Raw genomic sequence first — 20,128 nt, forward strand, 5'->3', positions numbered from 1 at the left:
CCTCTGTCTTCCAAATAAATAAAATTTTTAGTAAAATTAAATTGTAAGATAATTGGTGCTTCTCTTTGGTGTGAAAAATATACATAGCTGATGTCAGAAGTATTGTGAGTAGAGGAATAGTTTTCTTTTGACTCTTACTAGCTAGTAAAACTCTGGAAGCTACACTGTGCACATAGTTGCTATCTACCAGCTACCCGTGACAAATCAGTGCTAAATCAGACAGGTGAGACTACTGGCTACTATACTGCACGACAACACAATTTAGAATATTATGTTGCCTATCATAGTAAATATACTAAGTAGTACTGTTGTGGAGAGCTGATTTACCTTTATCTTTTTCCCCAAGTTCCCTTTGCACACAAATCAAAAAACGAGAATTCAGTTAGGGATGTACCTTTCCTATGACAGAGTACTCAAGTCATTCAATATTAACTCAAAGAAGGTGGCTACCCTATTTTAAATGCAAGAGCCTGAACTACACAAATAGCAATCAATGTGAGCACTCCTTTGATACTATCATGGCCATTATTTCAAAGTCCTGAACATTATTCTGGGCTCCTACACAAGAACGTCACTAAATTGAAATAAAATATATATTTCCTAATTGACAGCGCTCTAAAAGGATAAGGCCTTACCAGTTTAATAGAGGTACTGCTACAGTTAAAAAAGTGGTATTTGTCATTTGTCTTTAAGACATTCAAGAATTCAGTAGGAGAACTTACACTGAATCACTATGTCAGGGGAAAAATTTGAGTCGATGACTAAAGACTATCAAATGGAGAATTATGTAACCATGTTTTGCGTTTTAAAGCTGCTACAAGAGCAGTAATTTAGAATTTCAGAAAAAAAAATTAGACCTAAACTCTAGAATTTTGAAGATTAGTGGGGCATGTTGTATATCATTTACAAACAAAAAGTACTCTAAAAAGCAGGCAAAAACAAAAGGACATTAATTAGTATTTTATTCAGTGTTGCATTTGGGAACTAAATATAAAGAATGATATGCACAAAACTTTTCAAGCAAAGATAGATCTAGAATAGCATTTGTTCAGTTTTTTTTTTTTTTTAAAAAGATTTATTTATTTTTATTGGAAAGTCAGATATACACAGAGGAGGAGAGACAGACAGCAAGATCTTTCGTCTGATGGTTAACTCTCCAAGTGGCCACAATGGCCAAAGCTGAGCAATCCAAAGCTAGGAGCCAGGAGTTCTTCTGGGTCTCCCACACGGGTGCAGGGTCCCAAGGCTTTGGGCCGTCCTCAACTGATTTCCCAGGCCACAAGCAGGGAGCTGGATGGGAAGCGGGGCCCATATGGGATCCAGGTGCATGACAGGGAGGACTTCAGCCACTAGGCTATTGCGCCGGGCCCTGTTCAGCTTTTTAACTTTAGATTTTCTGTGAAAACTATTACTATTATGAATAAACAATTGCTCAATAGGACCACGAAGCTGGGTATTTTGTCATCCATTCATATTTTATAACCTTGAAATGTGTGCTTAAAGGAAAATAATTATCTTAAGAGGGAATCCTGGAAGGATAAAGCTTATAAAATTTTAATGATTTCTCATTAATTAGAAATGACTTAACATTATAAACAAATGTTTTAAGTAGATAATAAGGCACAATAACATTCACAGCCTATTATAAAGGAAATCTCTGCAGCCTGAAGTACTAATTACATGTGAAAACAACCTGAGAAGCTCTCTCAATGATCTCCTGAAGTATTAGGAAACTAGGGACACCGAGAACCCTGGCATCCCATGGAAGCATCAGCTCAGGTCTCAGGTGCTGTGCTTTCCACCCATCTCCCTGCCACTAAAACTGGAGCGCAGCAGGTCTTGCCGCCCAAGGTGGGAGGCCTGGATTCTGCTCCTGGTTTCTGCTTTGGCCTTGCCCATGCCTGGTCATGGTGACCATTCAGGAAGTCGAAGGCACATGTTAGATTTCTGTTTCTCCCTCTCTCACTGTAATTCTGCCTTGCAAATACACAGCAATTTTGTGAAAAGATACATTAGAAAAGATGGTCAATGACTCATATATATGTATATTTATGAGTCATTAGTGTAAAACATACCTGAGATTAGGAATTGAGATATTCATCAAGACAATAAAACTAATCAAGAGTAGATTAGTTTATATTATATAAAGCAATGATAATGTACTCCAATTTGCAATAAATTGTACTACATATTGCAATAAACTTAAAACATTACTTTCAGCTAATAAATTAAGGATTTATTCCTTTTTATCGGAAAGGCAGATTTACACAGAGAAGGAGCGACAGAGAAAAAGATCATCCAGACTTCTTCTTGATCTCCCATGTAGATGCAGGGTCCCAAGACTTAGGGCTGTCCTCGACTGCTTTCCCAGGCCTCAAGTACGGACCTGGATAAGAAGTGGAGCAGTCGGAATATGAACTGGTGCCCCTATGGGGTCCCGGCACGGGCAAGGTGAGGACTTTAGCCACTGAGCCTTCCAGCCTGGTGCTCAGCTAATGTTTTTAAAAAATGTATCAAGAAGCATGCAAGGCATGAGACATCAGTAAGTGTGAAGAAGCCCTAGAACTTTTAGGTAATGGTTTCACTTCAAAAGACAGAAAACATGGTTTTTAATACCAAAGGAACATTACAAATGTGTCCTGTAGCAACTTTAAAATATTTCACATTTAAAATATGTTCATATTTCTTACTGCTATAGATGATGAGGAAAATGGCAAAGAGTAGAGGAACAGAACAGTGAGCACAAAGAAGTGAGGACTGAGTTGGATTAATGGAACAATCTCTGAGTCAGTTTATGAGACTCACATGTGAATTACAACCCTCTCTTATATTAAAATGTTAGGGCAAGAAGATTATAGCACTGAAGATCCTTCAAAATTTGTAAGGCAGTTATAAACACAACAGTATCAAAACCCAGGCATATTGTGGTATACATGAAAACTCAGCACGACACATATATTCTTGAAAAATTTATTTGGTCTATCATAATGGCTACACAAGGAAAGGAATGCTAATATTTTAATTGAAGGAATTTAAAACAGATTAAGCACACTCAGACTATTTTAAAAAATCCATAATTGTGTTCACTGATTAGTAAAATCGAATAATATTTAGATAAGGCCGCTAACAATTGACTGACTATGCCACAAAGAATCCTAAGCTACTCTATCATTGATTTCTTCTGTTAAACAATTTAAAGTCTGTTGTTTTCTAGGTAGAAAATGGGTAAATAAAGACATTAGGAATTCATGAAATGATACATAGCAAATAAACATGAGCAACATGACACACTGAGGAAAAAATAATTTTACCACAACTACATCAAAATAAAAATTCTTGATTAATACAAGTATATCAATATATAATACTTTATCTCAGCAGACTTTTAAACACCCTTGAAATAATGATTTGCAAAGTCAAATATTAATTGACAAGTTATAAGTTTGTCAGTATATGAATGAATTTACACTTTTTGTCAAATAACTTCCTCATTATCATATTCTGGCAGAATATAAATGACTTTTTAAAAAATTCTGACTTCAAATACAGGTCTTTAAAAGATATGCCATCAGTTTTAAAATTCTTTCCAAGCATAAATTCAAACTTCCCATATTGATAAGATAAAAATTTGCATTCAAAATTGCCTGTGTAATTAATGTTGTGCATTAAAATGCAGACTGCATGGTCCAGAAGGAAAAGCAGCTAATATTAATGGTTATAACAACAAATATTGACTGCATGATCACTTAGTTGCCTTTCATACATAACTTCATTTTTATAACAACTCTACAAAGGAAATATTGAATGTACATATAATTAGCAATGCAAAGAAACTGAGGCACAGGGAAGTTAAGTAATTTTTTTTTATATAGTATATGCTTTTTTTTAAATTTATTTTATTTTTATTACAAAGTCAGATATACTGAGAGGAGGAGAGATAGAGAGGAAGTGGAGCTGCCGGGATTAGAACCAGCAGCCATATGGGATCAAGGCGAGGACCTTAGCCACTAGGCCACACTGCCGAGCCCGGAAGTTAAGTAATTTGTCAAATATTACACGCACTGCACAGATCAGTAATCAGTGCACTCATTTACACTAACCGATCAGAGAAAAATTTACATGGTAGGCCCAAGACTGCTCATCTTAGAACTGATACCCTTGGCCAATATGAAGGAACTTGGATTTGAGAAGTGTTTCTAAACTCTCTACATAAGACTGACTGGCTCATTACGCCTGAATTCTTTCTATAAAACAATATAAGTTATGTTAAACAACACATTCCACTCTTGAGAACCTAGAATTTTGTTTTTTAGGAAAAGGCACCTATATGACCTGGTAGATAACGTTTTACAAGTGCTGTCACGATTAGTTGCCAGGGCAATTAAGCCTATTAAATCTAATCATGGTCCCCAGTCTTTTTCTCCTTATGCTTTTTCCCCTTTACTTTAAGAAGCCAGAACAAATACTATGAGTATGCACCGAGTCATATGACTCCTGCTAGTGAATCATCAAACCTGGGGTTGTTCTTGGGGATCCACAGTGCCCTAATGCATACAGGCACTGACTGTATTAACATATGGGGACACAGAGATACAGATAAGTAGGCAAAACAGCACATTATGTTTACATACAGCTTACAGTTTCAAAAATTGTTGGATACCTTTAGTTTTCACATAACTCCATCTACTTCAGCTTCTTAGACTTTCTGGATTGTGCATGTAAATGAAGAAAACACCATATTTTTAAATTTTAGAGTTCATTTTAGCCAGAGAAATTTACATGTCCCAAGGCAATTTGACATAAATTTTCTTCAAATAGTAAATAATGGTTGGAATTAAGGACATTTGTTAAGTTCAAAAAAAAAAAAAAAATCAGCTCTTCATCAAGGAAATATCAGGTGCAAAACATGAACCAACAGTAAGCTCAAGTAATAATTTATAATCACCTCTTGCTTAAGGTGTCTATTTCAGGATTTCAGATCCACAGCTTGGATGGCACAGGCTGCTTTAAACTCTCTGGAATACCCTAGGATATGGTTTTACCTTTTAAAGTAATTCTTCCTTGGAAGATGCTATGGCAATACTGGTTAAATTAATCCTTCGGAAGGATGTGAGAACTCCAGTCCGCACCGCAGTGTTTTACCTTATCGGCCTGACGCATATAGCAGTAGAGAATTCCTCTCATACATTTTATAGCCGAATGCTCCAGCTCATGAGTCCTTCCCTTGTCATCATCAATGCGCCTGGGTGAGAGAGATAACTCATGAAACAAATTGGAAATACATCTGGCAAGGAAGCAAAGCTTTTTATAATTAAGTATTTAACTATCTGGCTAATCCTGTGTTCCCGTGATGTCTACTAATTCTGTCACAGTGAAATTCCATTTTCCCAGCAAATGTAGAAGTACTGCAATTAAGAAAAAAAATCCTATGATGAATCCTGTACATATTTTCCTTTTTTTTATTTAAAGAAGTAAGCCAAAGGCTTTTAAAATAGCATATATTTTGTACAATGATTTGACTGAAACTTTAAACAATAATTCCATATTAGAAAAAAAAATCCATCAAGATATTTTAAAAAATGCATCATTATAGAATGAGGGCAATTTTAATACTCATTACTTTAGGTCATGCAATGGCCACGAGGATTTAAAGAAGTACAGGGTAAGATAAATTCATGCTTTCTTTGATCTGCTATGTGTTTAATACCATCTTGCGACTTTAGTCAGAGTCAAGCATGTCTTCAACACACTGTACAAAATACACTGTATATGTGAGCATAGAGTTTTGTATTCTTAGGTCTTAATTTCAAATCAATGGACTCCAGTTTATATCTCTTGTTAAAAATAATAATAATAAAGGACAACTAAAATCCATTAAACTAGGTTAAGATTCTGTTTAAAAGTTGCAACTTTTCTTAAAGATTTTTTTTTTATTGGAAATTCATATATACAGAGAGGAGGAGAGAGAAAGAGGAAGGTCTTCCATCCAATGATTCACTCCCCAATTGGCCTCAATGGCTGAAGTTGAGCTGATACAAAGCTAGGAGCCAAAATCGTCTTCCAGGTCTCCCACGTGGGTGCAGGGTCCCAAAGCATTGGGCCATCCTCCACTGCTGTCCCAGGCCACAGGCAGGGTGCTGGATGGGAAGAGGGGCTGCCGGGATTAGAACCAATGGCCATATGGGATCGTGGCACGTGCAAGGCGGGGACTTTAGCCACTAGGCCACTGTGCCTGGCCCAAGAGAATGATTAACATCTTAAAACAGGATGGTGAGTGTCAATAAAAAGTAAGTTGCAGTAAAATTTATTGTAAGTTTGCTCTACAGTTTGTTACCCCACTGCCTCATTACACAAGCATTTTTAAAGACAGAAATGCCACACAAATAATGCATCCTGTAAAGTAAGGATTTTAAAGTCTTTATCAGATGGTTTGAAGCCTTTTTGAAAAAGGTTAATGGCTGACATTTATCCACAAGCTGCCCACACTCTAACATTTAGTAATGCCATTTTCCTCCACCCTTTTATTTAGAAAACTTTAAATCTACAAAAAAAAAAAAAAAAACAAATAAATAAAAAGAAAGAAAAACCTCAAACAGATGGAATAAAGAATAAAACTTTCATTGTTCAGCTGATAACATAGGTTTATAGTCATTAGTTCTTTCCTCTTAGTATTTGAAAGTAATCATAATTCTTCAATTGTACATTCTCCAAAAGTATCTCTTAAGAACAAAAAAATTCACATTGATATTATGTTATCTAACACATAGTCTAAATTAAAACTTACAAATTATCTCCAAAATGTACCTTACTGTTTTTTAAAGTTTAAACCAGTCAACAATTATATATTATAGTTGGTTGTTACATTTGTTCAGTCTCTTAACCTAGCCACGATCATACGTTTTATTTAAATAAAAGGCAGACTCACAAAAATGGAGAGAGAAAACTTAGACAAACACTGGCTCAACCACCAAGTGGCTAAATGGCTGAGGATGGGTCTGGCGAAAGCAAGAAGCGAAGAACCAGGAACCACATCTGAGTGACCCACATGGGTACTGCAGCCCAAGTCCATGGGCCATCTTTTACTGCTGCTTCAGTACAATTAACAGAATCAAAAATAGAGCACCTAGGGGCTGCTTTGTGACATTGCAGCTTAGGACACTTCCTGGAGCACCAGCATTGCAAGTGGGTATAGGATCAGGATCCCACTGCTCTACTTCCAAGCCAGCTATCTGCAATTGCACCTGGGAAGGCAAGAGAAGATGGCATAAGTGCACCTCCATACCCAGGTAGTAGGAGGCGCAGAACTTCTTCCTTGCTTTGGGCTTTGGCCTGGCCCACTTCCAGCCATTGTGGCCATTTGGGTAGTGAGACAGATAATCAAAGATTCTCTCTATTTCTTCCTCTCTCACTCTAATTCTTTCTAAATAAATAAAATAAATATTTTTTTAAAAAAGAACAAGAAAAGTAGAGCAACCAGGACTGAAATCAGCACTAAGATACAGGATGTCAGCATCAGAGGCATGTCAGCCTTAACCAGAACACTGGTCCCAGACACCAATGTTTTTTGAGACCAGGCAAATGGGTTTGCAAGAAGTCACCATTGAATAGTTTCTGATTATTTACTATGGATAGACTCTAGTTAGGCATAAGTCAGTATATGTGATGCGGCAAATCAGAAGGCACTGAACATTAAGCTATATTGACACTGGCTTACCCTCGGAGGAAGTGCTCCTGTTGGTGGATAAAGCGGCCATCCACACACAGGTGCAGGCATGCCATATGGGTGTCAGTTTGAGTCTCAGCTGCTCTGCTTTTGAACTAGTTCCCGGTAGAACAATTGGGAAAGCAGTAGTTCTTTGGGCTTGGTTTTGTTTTGTATTGTTTTGTTTTAATTTGTCATGACATTTGCACATCTGTTCTTTGGAAATATTCTTCCCAAGTTCTCCCACTGTAGGGATGGGAACTGAATCTGGGCTTCCCAGGTGTGTTGTAGGGACCTAACTAATTGAACTGCTGCCATTCAGTATTCAAAGTTAGCAGGAAGCTAGAAGCAAGAATGAATGGAACTAGTAGGCACTCCAATAAGGCACACTGGCATTACAACTGGCATTGTAAACACTACACCCAAAACCTGCTCCAAAGCTCCAATTTTATGACTTTAAAAATTCACTCACCATTGGGCCCAGCAACGTGGCCTAGTGGCTAAAGTTCTCGCCTTGAACGCCCCAGGATCCCATATGGGCGCAGGTTCTAATCCCGGCAGCTCCACTTCCCATCCAGCTCTCTGCTTGTGGCCTGGGAAAGCAGTTGAGGACGGCCCAATGCATTGGGACCCTGCACCCGCGTGGGAGACCCAGAAGAGGTTCCTGCCTCCCAGCTTCGGATTGGCGCGCACCGGCCATTGCGGCTCACTTGGGGAGTGAATCATCAGACGGAAGATCTTCCTCTCTGTCTCTCCTCCTCTCTGTATATCTGACTGTAATAAAATAAATATCTTTACAAAAAAAAAATTCACTCACCATCAATTCCTTCTATAATTAGAAATAATCAGCATAATGAGAAAAAGGAAAATATGTCATTTTTGCAAAGGCATGGTGGCCTAGTGGCTAAGGTCCTTCCTTGCCTTGAAAGCACCACAATCCCATATGGGTGCCGGTTCTAATCCCGGCAACTCCACTTCCCATCCAGCTCCCTGCTTGTGGACTGGGAAAATAGTCGAGAACAGCCCAAAGCCTTGGGACCCTGCACCTGTGTGGGAGACCTGGAGGAAGTCCCTGGCTCCTGGCTTGGGATTGGCGCAGCACCTGCTGTTGCGCTCACTTGGGGAGTGAATCATCGGATGAAAGATCTTTCTCTCTCTTCTCCTCTCTAGGTGTCTGACTTTCCAATAAAAATGAATTAAATCTTAAAAAAAAAAAAAAAAGACATGGTGATTAAGAAAACTACAGGAAAAAAATGACCATAAATTCATCAAACCAAAGAAACAATGTAATGTAAACCCTTAGTCAATGAAAGCTTACAGGCCACAAATGGGACATGGGCAGCAACAAGTCACACAATGAGTCAGTAACACAACCAAAAGACAGTCAACTGCTCAATTTGTCTTGGTTCCACACCAGCTCACCTGTATGCAAGAGCCAAAGCCCAGGCCCCAGCAGCACAGTACAGGCTGTCATGGATCTTCGCCTTCTGATCACCACCGCAGGTTATAGTGGGAAAGAGGCCTGTGGTTGGGCTTTGATACAGCAGCAATGTTGACTTGACTGCAGAGGAAGACAAGTCAGAGAATGAATAACACATCTAGGCATCTACCTTAGACTGAAAGATCTTAATCCTTTTTGCTTTTCTTATCCTATTTCTAATAATTTTGCTGTTTCTAAAGTTAGCTGTAGTATAAAATACATGTGAAAATTACTTCATGTCCCTGTAACCTAAGTGTAAATTGACCCTAGAAGGAGGGGTTCTTTCAAGTTTGGAGGAGAGGGCTCAGGTAATTAAGGCACTTATGGAAACTTCAGCATATCCTGGTCAAGTTAATAAGAGACAGAAGTCATATAAAGTTAAAATCAGGTAACACCACCAAAAAAAGCAATCACAGTATTTTTTAAAAATCAATTAAATAGGAAACTTAAAGTAAATGTACAACAAACAGTAGCATATATCTGCTAAATCACAAAAACAATCTTAATACTATAAGTAATTTACCAACACATGAAGGAGGAGGAAAGATCACAAAGTAGCCAGATACTAATGAGAGCCTAGTGTGCAAAGGAACACGTACCTTCTCTTTATCATCTATACAGATTAAGCATGTATAACATTTCAAAACTGAATCTTTATAGAAAAGGAACATAGTAGCCAGCAAGTAATTGTGAACATCTTGCTTAAGTCTAGAATTAAATGTTTTATAACTTTTCATAAAATAATCCCCAAAAAAGAAAACAAGCAAACTAAAATCACATTCCTCGGGAGCTGCTTTACTTCTAACTACAATAGGCATGGTTTTCCAAAATACAGTAAATTAATATAATCTAGATTGGTGCGTGTTGACTAGTTTCTAGAATGGCTTTTCAAAGATCTAAAATAAAATACTCTCCTCCTCGACATCGATCAGAGTTAAAATTTACTTGTCTTTATTGCACATTAACCTGATTTTATAACTGTTTTTCTCAGAATGCCAGGGAAGCCATTATTTTTCTCAGAGTAAAAACTCAACTTCCATAGTCCAAAATAATTAATTGAAATTTCTTTAAAAACTCTAACTCCATTTATTTAGTTACTAATACCAAGACAATGACAACATACACAAAAGCATGCCAAGATTTTTTTCTTATTTGAAAGAGAGAAAAGAAGGGGCAAACACATAGCTATAGAAAGATCTTCTATCTATAGATTAACTCCCAAAATGTCTGTTAACAGCTGGTACTGGGCCAAGTCAAAGTCAGGAGCCTGAACATCAGGGGCTCCCCATGGGCTGCAAGGACTCAGGTAATTGAGCTTCCCAGGGAGCACATTAACAGGAAGCAGCAACTGAAAGAGGGAGCCAAGACTCAGTCCAAGCGCTGAAACACAGGATGCAGGCATCCAAGCAGCATCTTCACTAGGGCACCAAATACCGCTGAATGTCAGAATCTTCACCAAAAGAAACAGAATTCAAGTTTTACACAAGGTTGAAACAGACAAAAATCTAGTAGGGGAAGGCAAGTTAAATGTTATTTTCTATACTAGGACACAAAATGACACAAGTAGTAAATTTAGAAAAAATGAATGGGAATTTGCATTTAGAGTCAAGCAAACAGAAATCCCACATATACAAATTTCAAAGTTATGGAGCCTGGCACAGTAGCTAAGAAGCTAAAGTCCTTGCCTTGCACAATCTGGGATCCCATTTGGGTCTCAGTTCATGGCTCCAAAATACTCCACTTCGCTTCCAGTTCCCTGCCTATAGCCAGGGAAAGCAGCCTTGGGACCCTGAGTTGGATACCTAAAGGAGGCTCCTGGCTCCTGGCTTTGCATCAGCTCAGTTTTGGCCATTGTGATCACTTGGGGTATAAACCAGTGGATGGAAGATCTTTCTCTCTCTACTTCTCTCTCTATATATATGCCTTTCCAATAAAAATAAATAAATTTAAAAAAAATTTTTTTTGAAAGTCGCTTATTCGTATTAAATTTGCCAGGCTCACGCTAAAAAAGCAAAATAAAAGAAAAAAGAAATCAATGAAATGCAATTAATAATAATAAAACTTGAAATTATCTATTATATATCAACAAATTAGAAATGTATATGAAATGGGAACTAGGTAAACATAAATGAGTAAGAGTTAATATGTACATGAAATATATGTGTATGAATAAGTAGCAAGTTCTCAAATCTGGTAATGCTTACAAAGTTTAAATGCACAGAAGATATTGGGACAGTTCTTAAATTAGTTCGAGCTACATATGACCTGCGAGATTCCTATACAGACCCAAGATTGATGCATACCTGGAATATGTAATTACCTAAGCATTTAAACTACCACAATATCCAATTAACAGAACATCACCCACATAACATGCATTCTACACTGCACTCAGTAAATACCAATCTCAACTAACTAAGGATATGTCTTCCTCAGGTTGTGCTTACCAATCTTGTAATAATGATCCAATTTATCCCACAGAGTTTCATTATCAGGTCTTGGAAGATTAATGCTTTTAAGAGGTTCATAAACTGAGCCTAAAAAAAAAAGATGAAAATCCATCAAATTCTGCAATATCTATCCAAGTTAAATAGAAGAAGAAGAAGAAAAAGTAAAGAAATGAAGAAGTACTACCTAACCCAATTATCCTTTCTATATGTGAGTTAGCATATCTCACTGCTGGGAAAAGCACCATGAAAGGAAATACAGAAAAACTAAATGTCACAAAACACTCCCATCCGCAACCCCAGTACGGAATCAAATTAGGTAATGTGTACACTAGTCTCAACAATACAAATATCATTAGTACATACAAGGTGGCCAAAAGATCAATAACTTGCAGTTCTTAAGAAATACACATAATATGTGTCCTTAAGTTCAAACCTTACTCCTAATATGGTTGCTTTCAGCAGGTTACTTTTAGTCAAATAATCACACCCCAAATCGTCAAGGAAAACAGATAACGCTCATAGATTCCAAAACCATCCTCTCTAAGCAAGTTCAACTAGATTTCACATTGAAGCTCTTGAATAACACCCTTGCCTGATTCTCAGGACTACAAGCAGAGCTCCTCGCGTTTCTCGGTCACGAGGAGTACTCCAAGGTGTTAGCACAGTATGCTGCAGATTATACAATGATCATGATGATTTTTCACAAAATGGAAACAAAATTGTTCACTTGACTAGTGCACTTTCTCAACTACTGACTGAAAGACATCTGACCTTCATAGCAGACAAAATACTCTCATTCTTGTAAAAGCACTCGGAAATCATAAACACCTCAAGGTCACAATTAACACAGGTAATGCATACCACACAGACTAATAATAACAGTGCGCACAAAATGACCCTATACTTTACCAGAGGCTTAGAGAGGATCATGTCGGCATGAGATTTTGGGTTTTTTTTAAATAATTAAAGCATATCTTTCATTACATAATTACACCAATTATACCATTTAAAGCCAGAGTATTGGGAGTACCTTCGATACTAAGGCCAATAGTAAACACTGTAAAGGAATGTAAGGAAAAGACAATAGTTTGATTTTCTTTGGTTGAAAAGAAATGATTTATGGACAAAAGTGAGGAGTAAAAAATGACCTGTTCTGAGAGAAGTGATTTTCTAAAAACATTCTTCCAAATGGCACCAAATGGATATGGTTCCAAAGTGAAGAAAGACCTACAAACATAAATAGGAAAATATCAGGCTTCTGTGCCTCAGCCTGCACAGAGGTAAGGACCTAACCATGTCCTGCTTTCTTCTTGCATTCAATTAGCTTCTAGTAGGTAAAAGAACGTGAGCAGGCCAGCAATTGGGAAGGAATCAAAAGGCCCCCATGGTGTCCGTATGTAATAAATAAAGCTCTGGAGTCCGTACATTGCCAGTGAAGCTCACAAGTCAAAAAGGTACTAGCAACATCAGCCACATAATCCTGAGTTACATACATTGTATGCATGCACACAGATGCACAGGGATATGTTGGCTGGGGAATGGAATATGAATGCAAAATGGCTTCACTGTTTATTTACAGCTCTATTGGTGGAGCTAGGGTTTTAGAAAGAAATAAAATCATACACAGCTGAATGTACATTAAAGCATAATTAAATAATAAATATACATATGAATAAGCAAGCTATGTAAAACTAAAATAATCTGCATTTAAGAATAAATGGAGTCATCTAATTTTTCTGGAAAAATCACCAATTGAGTTGTTTTAAAAGGAGTAAAAAACATGAGGGGAAAACATTATATCACTCAAATTTCTTCACTGCATGGAAAAATTTGACTCGGCAAGTCTTTGATGATCCCTTGGTTTTCTCATTTCCTCATACACAATGATAGACTAAGACAAATACATTTTAGTCATTCAATTAATAAAGACAGTGTAAACGTAACACTGCGCCATACATGGAGCATGCTACCAGGGTTACAGCATAGGAGGAAGGGCATGAGGATGATTAAAGATAAGTACAAGGTACTGAGTGGCAGAATACATTAAATCCTATTAGCAGGGGAAAAAATCAGTAAAGTAAGTATGGAAATAACAAGTGAATCTAAGAGGGCATGACACTATAAAAATGTATCTATGCCTGAACACATGTTTAGTAGTTCTGGTTGGAAAGCTTTAAGAAACAACACATTACATACTAAAATGTTACAAATGATACACATAAAAATGTTTAGGTAAAGAAGCTGTATCAATAGGAGGTAAATCCTATTTAAAAGGTAATTTGAGGTTATTCTTTCACAAGAATTATACCATAAATCAAATTCTCACTTGATTCTTATTTTCTTCCTGAATTACAGTAATTTCTTTTCAAATTAAAAATAACAGATAAATACATATAAAACTGCATGACATTAGTACAATTATCACTAACATTTTGGTGCATTTAAGAAATTTCTTTAAATTATTAGAATCATACATAAAAATACATCACAAATGCAATCATCATATACAAGGATGTTTCAAAAGTTCATAAAGGAGAGGTGCAATGGCTCAAGTGGTAAATCCTCTGCCTCCAAGCACGTGGATCCTAGATGAGCATCAGTTCACATCCCAGCTGCTTCACTTCCCAGCTAGCTCTCTGCCTGTGGCCTGGAAAAGCAGTGGAAGACGGCCCATGTCCTTGGGATCCTGCATCCCACGTGCGAGAACCAGAAGAAGCTCTTGGCTTCTGCTATGCATCAGCTCAGCTCTGGCCACTGCAGTGATCTGGCGAGTGAACCAGCCAACGGGAGCTCTTACTCTCTGTGTCTTTCCTTTGTTTTCAATGAAAATAAAAAAGTTCAGGGCTCAGCGTAGTAGCTTACTGGATAGAGTCCTCGCCTTGCACATGCCAGGATTCCAGGTGGGGACGGGTTCCTGTTCTGGCTGCTCCACTTCCCATCAAGCTCCCTGCTTGTGCTCTGGGAAAGCAGCAGAGGACAGAGCAAGACCTGGCAACCTTGCACCTGGCTCCTGGCTTCAGATTGGCGCAGTTCCCACCATTGTAGCAGCTTGGGAGTTAACCTGCAGATGGAAGATCATCCTCTGTGTCTCTCCTCTCTGTAAATCTGAATTTTCAATTAAAAATAATAATAATAAAAATTTTAAAGCTCACGGAAAAACAGTTAAGAAATAAGCTTATCATGCAAAATTTTTTGAAATCCATACATAGTCTTCCTAAGCACACAATTTCCATGAACTTTATGCAAATCCCTTATGAATACTATTTTTAATGTGGAAATTCACTTTTTGCATCTTATCTCATTGCTGGCTCACTTCTGCCTTTATTGACCCAATTTATAGAATCTTAAACATATACACACACATGATGTGAGAGTTTATCTGCCTGTTTTATTAAAAATGGGTTCATGCTATAGGAGAGCCGTACTTGAATTTTGTTCCCATCCAACATGAAATATACATTAAAGTCACTCTAAGACGCTGTTCAAATGGCAGCTTTATTTTTCATATTGTGGATACTGAATCGTTTATTCAACTATTTTTTTTAAGATTTATTTATCTTTTATTACAAAGTCAGATATGCAGAGAGGACAGACAGAGAGGAAGATCTTCCGTCTGATGATTCACTCCTCAAGTGAGCGCAATGGCTGGTGTTGCCAGCCAGGAACCTGGAACCTCTTCCGGGTCTCCCACACGCGGGTGCAGAGTCCCAAAGCACTGGGCCATCCTCCACTACCTTTCCAGGCCACAAGCAGGGAGCTGGATGGGAAGTGGAGCTGCCGGGATTAGAACCGGTGCCCATATGGGATCCTGGGGCATTCAGGCGAGGACTTTAGCTGCTAGGTCACACTGCCGGGCCCTCAACTATTTCCCCTTAAATAATTGTATCCTGTTCTTCTCATTACAAAAAAACAAAACAGAACAAAACAAAAACTGTGGAAACACCACCAGCTACCAAAGCTCCACCAACAGGCAGAAAGGCAAGAAAACTGGGAACACAGGCGGTGAATCCCACCAAGGCATCGTGGGTCCCACTGATCACTGGCATCACATCTTCAGCCGAAACAGAGAACAGAGCCGCTGTGAACAGCCAAGACCAGAGGCTGGAGTTTACCACACAGCCCTCCAGCACTGATACAGGCGGAACATTTGGCCTCATTTTAAGTATTCTGGCAAAGCCCCTTGGGAGCAGGGCAACAGTCAACTGTGCAGGCAGTAAGTTCTGGGAGAACCCACAGTCGGCTTTCCAAGGGTCTTCAGTGCAATCTGATACTACAAATGCATTTTACGGGGGACTCGCAAGATGGCCGACATAGGAGGAAGACTGTGAGAGAGCTCACAGACAGAGAGGGCTAGAACGCGACAAAAGTGTAAGTGGAGCAGCATAGAACTACAGGGAGAAGAACGTGAAGCTCCCTGGACAGTGTGGAACCAAAAAAATCCACACAACTCGGAAGAGCAACCAGGGAAAAACAAAACGAAGGGCAGGGAAGACGACTTTCTGCTCCTGACCTGCTGAGTCACCTTTGAATGCAGACGCTGAAAGCCGCCAACCTGCAGACACTGAAAGCCGCCAACCGACTCACCCGCAGACGCTGAAAGCCGCCGACCAACCCGCAGACGCTGTGGCCGTGAGGACCGGCGGTGATAGGGACCTGCTGGCATCTGCTCACCCTGGTCACCAGGACCCGCCAGGACCTCTGCCCGCTGCGGACACCAGGACCCTGAGTCACCGGGACCCGCCGGCATCCGCCAACCCTGGACGCCAAGCCCCACCGGGACCGCCGCAGCCTCCAGGTTCCACCCGCCTACACCCGCCTACACCCGCCGGGACCAGCAACCAGTAGCCAGGAGACGCACCCGCGGCGAGGGTTCCCACCAGAGGAAGAGGCAGACTGCAAGAACCTGAGGTTTGAGTGAGTTGGGTGGGGACAGTGGTGGGTTGGAGGCTTCGGGAGTTGGCCCCCCCAGGGGCATGCACAGAGCCTGAACACAATTGGTGCTCGTCTCCCCACCCCTCCCCCCCCCCGAGAATCCAGCGTCTAGAGACACCGGGAGAGTGCCCTGAAACTGCCAAAACTGTGTCTGGGAGAAAGGCAAAAGGCATACTGAATACTCCCCCGTGCCTTTGCGGTCTGGCACTCAGCTGGGCGGTGCTATCCCACAGGAACCCAAGCACGCCTCTGGGCTGGGCAGTCCCGTGCTAGCGCTGGGGCAGTCGGTCCCCTGCAAGAGCTGGGGTGGGCGGGCCTGCTCAGGAGGCGCTTCCAGAGAGCACCTGGAACACCCCAAGCCCTATAGTCCCGTGCTTGGGAGACGAACCAGGAGAGCACTGCGGACCCACGTGCAGGAGGCGTTCTCAGAGAGCACCTGGAACCTCCACGCCCTGCAGTCCCTGGCACTGGGGACACACCGAGAAAGCACCTAGAATCCTCCGAGCCCTGTGATCGCGCGCACAGGGGGCGCGCACAGAGAGTGCCTTCACTCCCCCACGCCCTGTGGTAGCATACCTGTAGGGGACGAGCTGAGAGTGCGCTTTGAATCTGCTGGGCCCTGGAAGTGGCTGCCTGAGGTCCAGTGTTCTGGAGACGCACCAAAAGTGCCTTGAAAATTCCCACACCCTGCTACTCCACGCCTGCAGACTCCGATCTCTACAGGATAGTGCTTGGAGACCCCTCAGCACACTGGTGCCTAAAGAAACACTAACACAATGGGAAGAAATACCAGAAAAGGTAATGATCCAGATGAGAGTGCCAACACCCTACCAATAAAGGATCAAAAGCCAATGTCTATTTCGGAGATCCGAGATGAAGACATAGAAGATCTACCAGACAAGGAATTCAAAAAAATAATGTTAAAATATGTCAGAGACAATGAGAAGAATTGGGAGGACTTCAAGGAATTCAAGAACCACATAGCCTCAGAAATACAACAAATGAAAAGTAAAATCCTTGACTTAGAGCACAAAATTGAGAGCCTAACCAACAGAACAAATACAGCAGAAGAGAGGATCTCTGAAACGGAAGACACACAAAACGAACATACCCAGTTCATTAAACAGCTGGAGACAAGTCTGAACAAAGCCAATAAGACCATACAAGAAATGAAAGACAACCTTAGAAAATCGAATATTAGGATTATTGGCCTTCCTGAAGGAGCGGAAAAAGAGTCAGGAATGCAAATGGTGCTCGACGAAATTATACAGCAAAACTTCCAAAACACTTGGAACATGAACCCAGCCCAAATCCAGGACGGTCAGAGGGCTCCCAGCAGATATGACCCAAAGCGATCTTCACCCAGACATATGGTGCTCAAGTTCCACTCCAATGAAGACAAAGAAAGAATCCTGAGACAAGTACAAAGCAGATAAAAGATCACATACCGGGGAAAACCAATCAGGATCACTGCTGACTTCTCTGAAGAGACTTTATAAGCAAGAAGAGAATGGACAAAGATCTTCCAAATCCTGAACCAGAACAACTGTCAATTAAGAATATTGTACCCAGCAAAGATCTCATTCGTATTTGAGAACAAAATCAAATACTTTCACAGCAAAGAGAAATTAGAAGAATATGCCAGCACAAAACCAGCTCTACAAAATCTCCTTAGAAATGCACTAATTCCAGAAAAAAAGGAGGTGAATCATAAGCAAAGATGGCAAACAGGAAGATCTCCCCACTAAAGTCTATACAAGGAAGGGCAATTACACAGATATCAACACCCACAAAAACAAGTATGGCAGGGCAAAATCACAACCTCTCAATTTTAACTCTTAACACAAATGGCCTGAACTCACCAATCAAAAGACATAGATTAACAGAATGGATTATCAAACAGCACCCAACTATCTGTTGCCTACAAGAGACACATCTAACCAGAAGAGATTCGAAGAAGCTGAAAGTGAAAGGTTGGAAACAGATATTTCATGCCAATGGACGAGAAAAAAAGGCTGGGGTAGCTGTCTTAATTTCAGATGATGTGGACTTCAATCTGACACACATCAAAAAGGACAGGGAAGGACATTATATATTGGTGAAGGGACTGATCCATCAGGAAGTAATTACCATTGTGAAGATATATGCACCAAATTCAAACGCACCTAGCTACGTGAAGCAATTACTCACGGACTTAAGGGGAGACATAGATATGCACACAATAATAGTGGGTGATCTTAACACCCCACTAACAACAATAGACAGATCAACAAAACAAAAACTCAACAAAGAAACAACAGAGCTCATACAAACAATAGAACAACTGGACTTGGTTGACATTTATAGAATTTTTTACCCTAAGGCCACAGATTATACATTTTTTTCAGCAGTGCATGGCACCTTCTCCAGGATCGGCCACATGATAGGACACAAAGCAAACCTAAATAACTTCAAAAAGATAGGAATCATACCATGTACCCTCTCAGACCACCATGGAATGAAGCTGGAAATCAGCAATTCAAAATGCCCCAGGAAATACAGAAACTCTTGGAGGCTGAACAATATGCTATTAAACGAACAATGGATCAGAGAAGAAATTAAAGATGAGATCAAAAAATTTATGGAAACCAATGAAAACTCTGACACAACATTCCAAAATTTGTGGGACACTGCCAAAGCAGTGCTACGGGGTAAACTCATCGCAATTGGAGCTCATGTCAAGACCCAAGAGAAGCACCAAATACAAGAACTAAACACACACCTCCAGGAATTGGAAAAACAACAGCAGAAGTGCCCCACACACAATAGGAAACAAGAAATCATCAAAACAAGGGAGGAAATCAACCAGATAGAAATTAAAAAAACCATACACAAAATCAATGAATCAAAAAGCTGGTTTTTTGAGAAGATAAACAAGATAGACACCCCACTGGCCCGACTGACAAAGAAAAAACAAGAGAAGGCAAGAATTAACAGCATCAAAGATGAAAAAGGCAACATAACAACAGACACCGCATCCATTAAAGCCATAATTAGAAATTACTACAAAGCACTGTACTCCAACAAATCAGAAGATCACCAAGAAATGGAAAAGTTCTTAGACTTCTACCACCTGCCAAAACTTAGCCCAGAGGCAACAAACGACCTGAACAAACCCATAACTGAAGTAGAGATTGAATCAGTGATTAAAAACCTCCCAACAAGGAAAAGCCCAGGCCCAGACGGCTTCACTACAGAATTCTACAAAACATTCCGAACAGAACTGACCCCAATCCTCTACAAACTCTTCAAAACAACAGAAAAAGAGGCAACCCTTCCAAACTCATTCTATGAAGCCAACATTACCTTAATCCCAAAACCAGACAGAGAACTAACAGAGAAGGAAAACCACAGACCTATCTCTTTGATGAACATTGATGCTAAGATTCTCAACAAAATCCTGGCCAACAGAATTCAAAAACACATCAGACAGATCGTTCATCCAGATCAAGTAGGATTCATCCCTGGAATGCAGGGATGGTTCAACATTCGCAAATCCATAAATGTGATACACTACATCCAAAA

General features: G+C 39.8%; 1 protein-coding gene across 4 annotated transcripts in view; it reads right to left on the bottom strand.

Annotated features, from left to right (window-relative positions):
- Positions 1-20,128, bottom strand: part of PHKB (phosphorylase kinase regulatory subunit beta) — a 229,900-nt gene that overhangs the window by 172,196 nt on the left and 37,576 nt on the right. For all 4 annotated transcript variants that reach the window (XM_058674472.1, XM_058674469.1, XM_058674471.1 and 1 more), the window contains 3 exons: positions 11,630-11,719; positions 9,125-9,263; positions 5,143-5,242 (listed from right to left, as the gene is read on the bottom strand). In XM_058674472.1, the coding sequence (XP_058530455.1) occupies positions 5,143-5,242; positions 9,125-9,263; positions 11,630-11,719 (329 nt within the window). The remainder of the gene's footprint in view (positions 1-5,142; positions 5,243-9,124; positions 9,264-11,629; positions 11,720-20,128) is intronic.

The sequence above is a fragment of the Ochotona princeps genome, chromosome 16 (genome assembly GCF_030435755.1).
Source record: "Ochotona princeps isolate mOchPri1 chromosome 16, mOchPri1.hap1, whole genome shotgun sequence".
Taxonomy (NCBI): Eukaryota; Metazoa; Chordata; class Mammalia; order Lagomorpha; family Ochotonidae; genus Ochotona; species Ochotona princeps.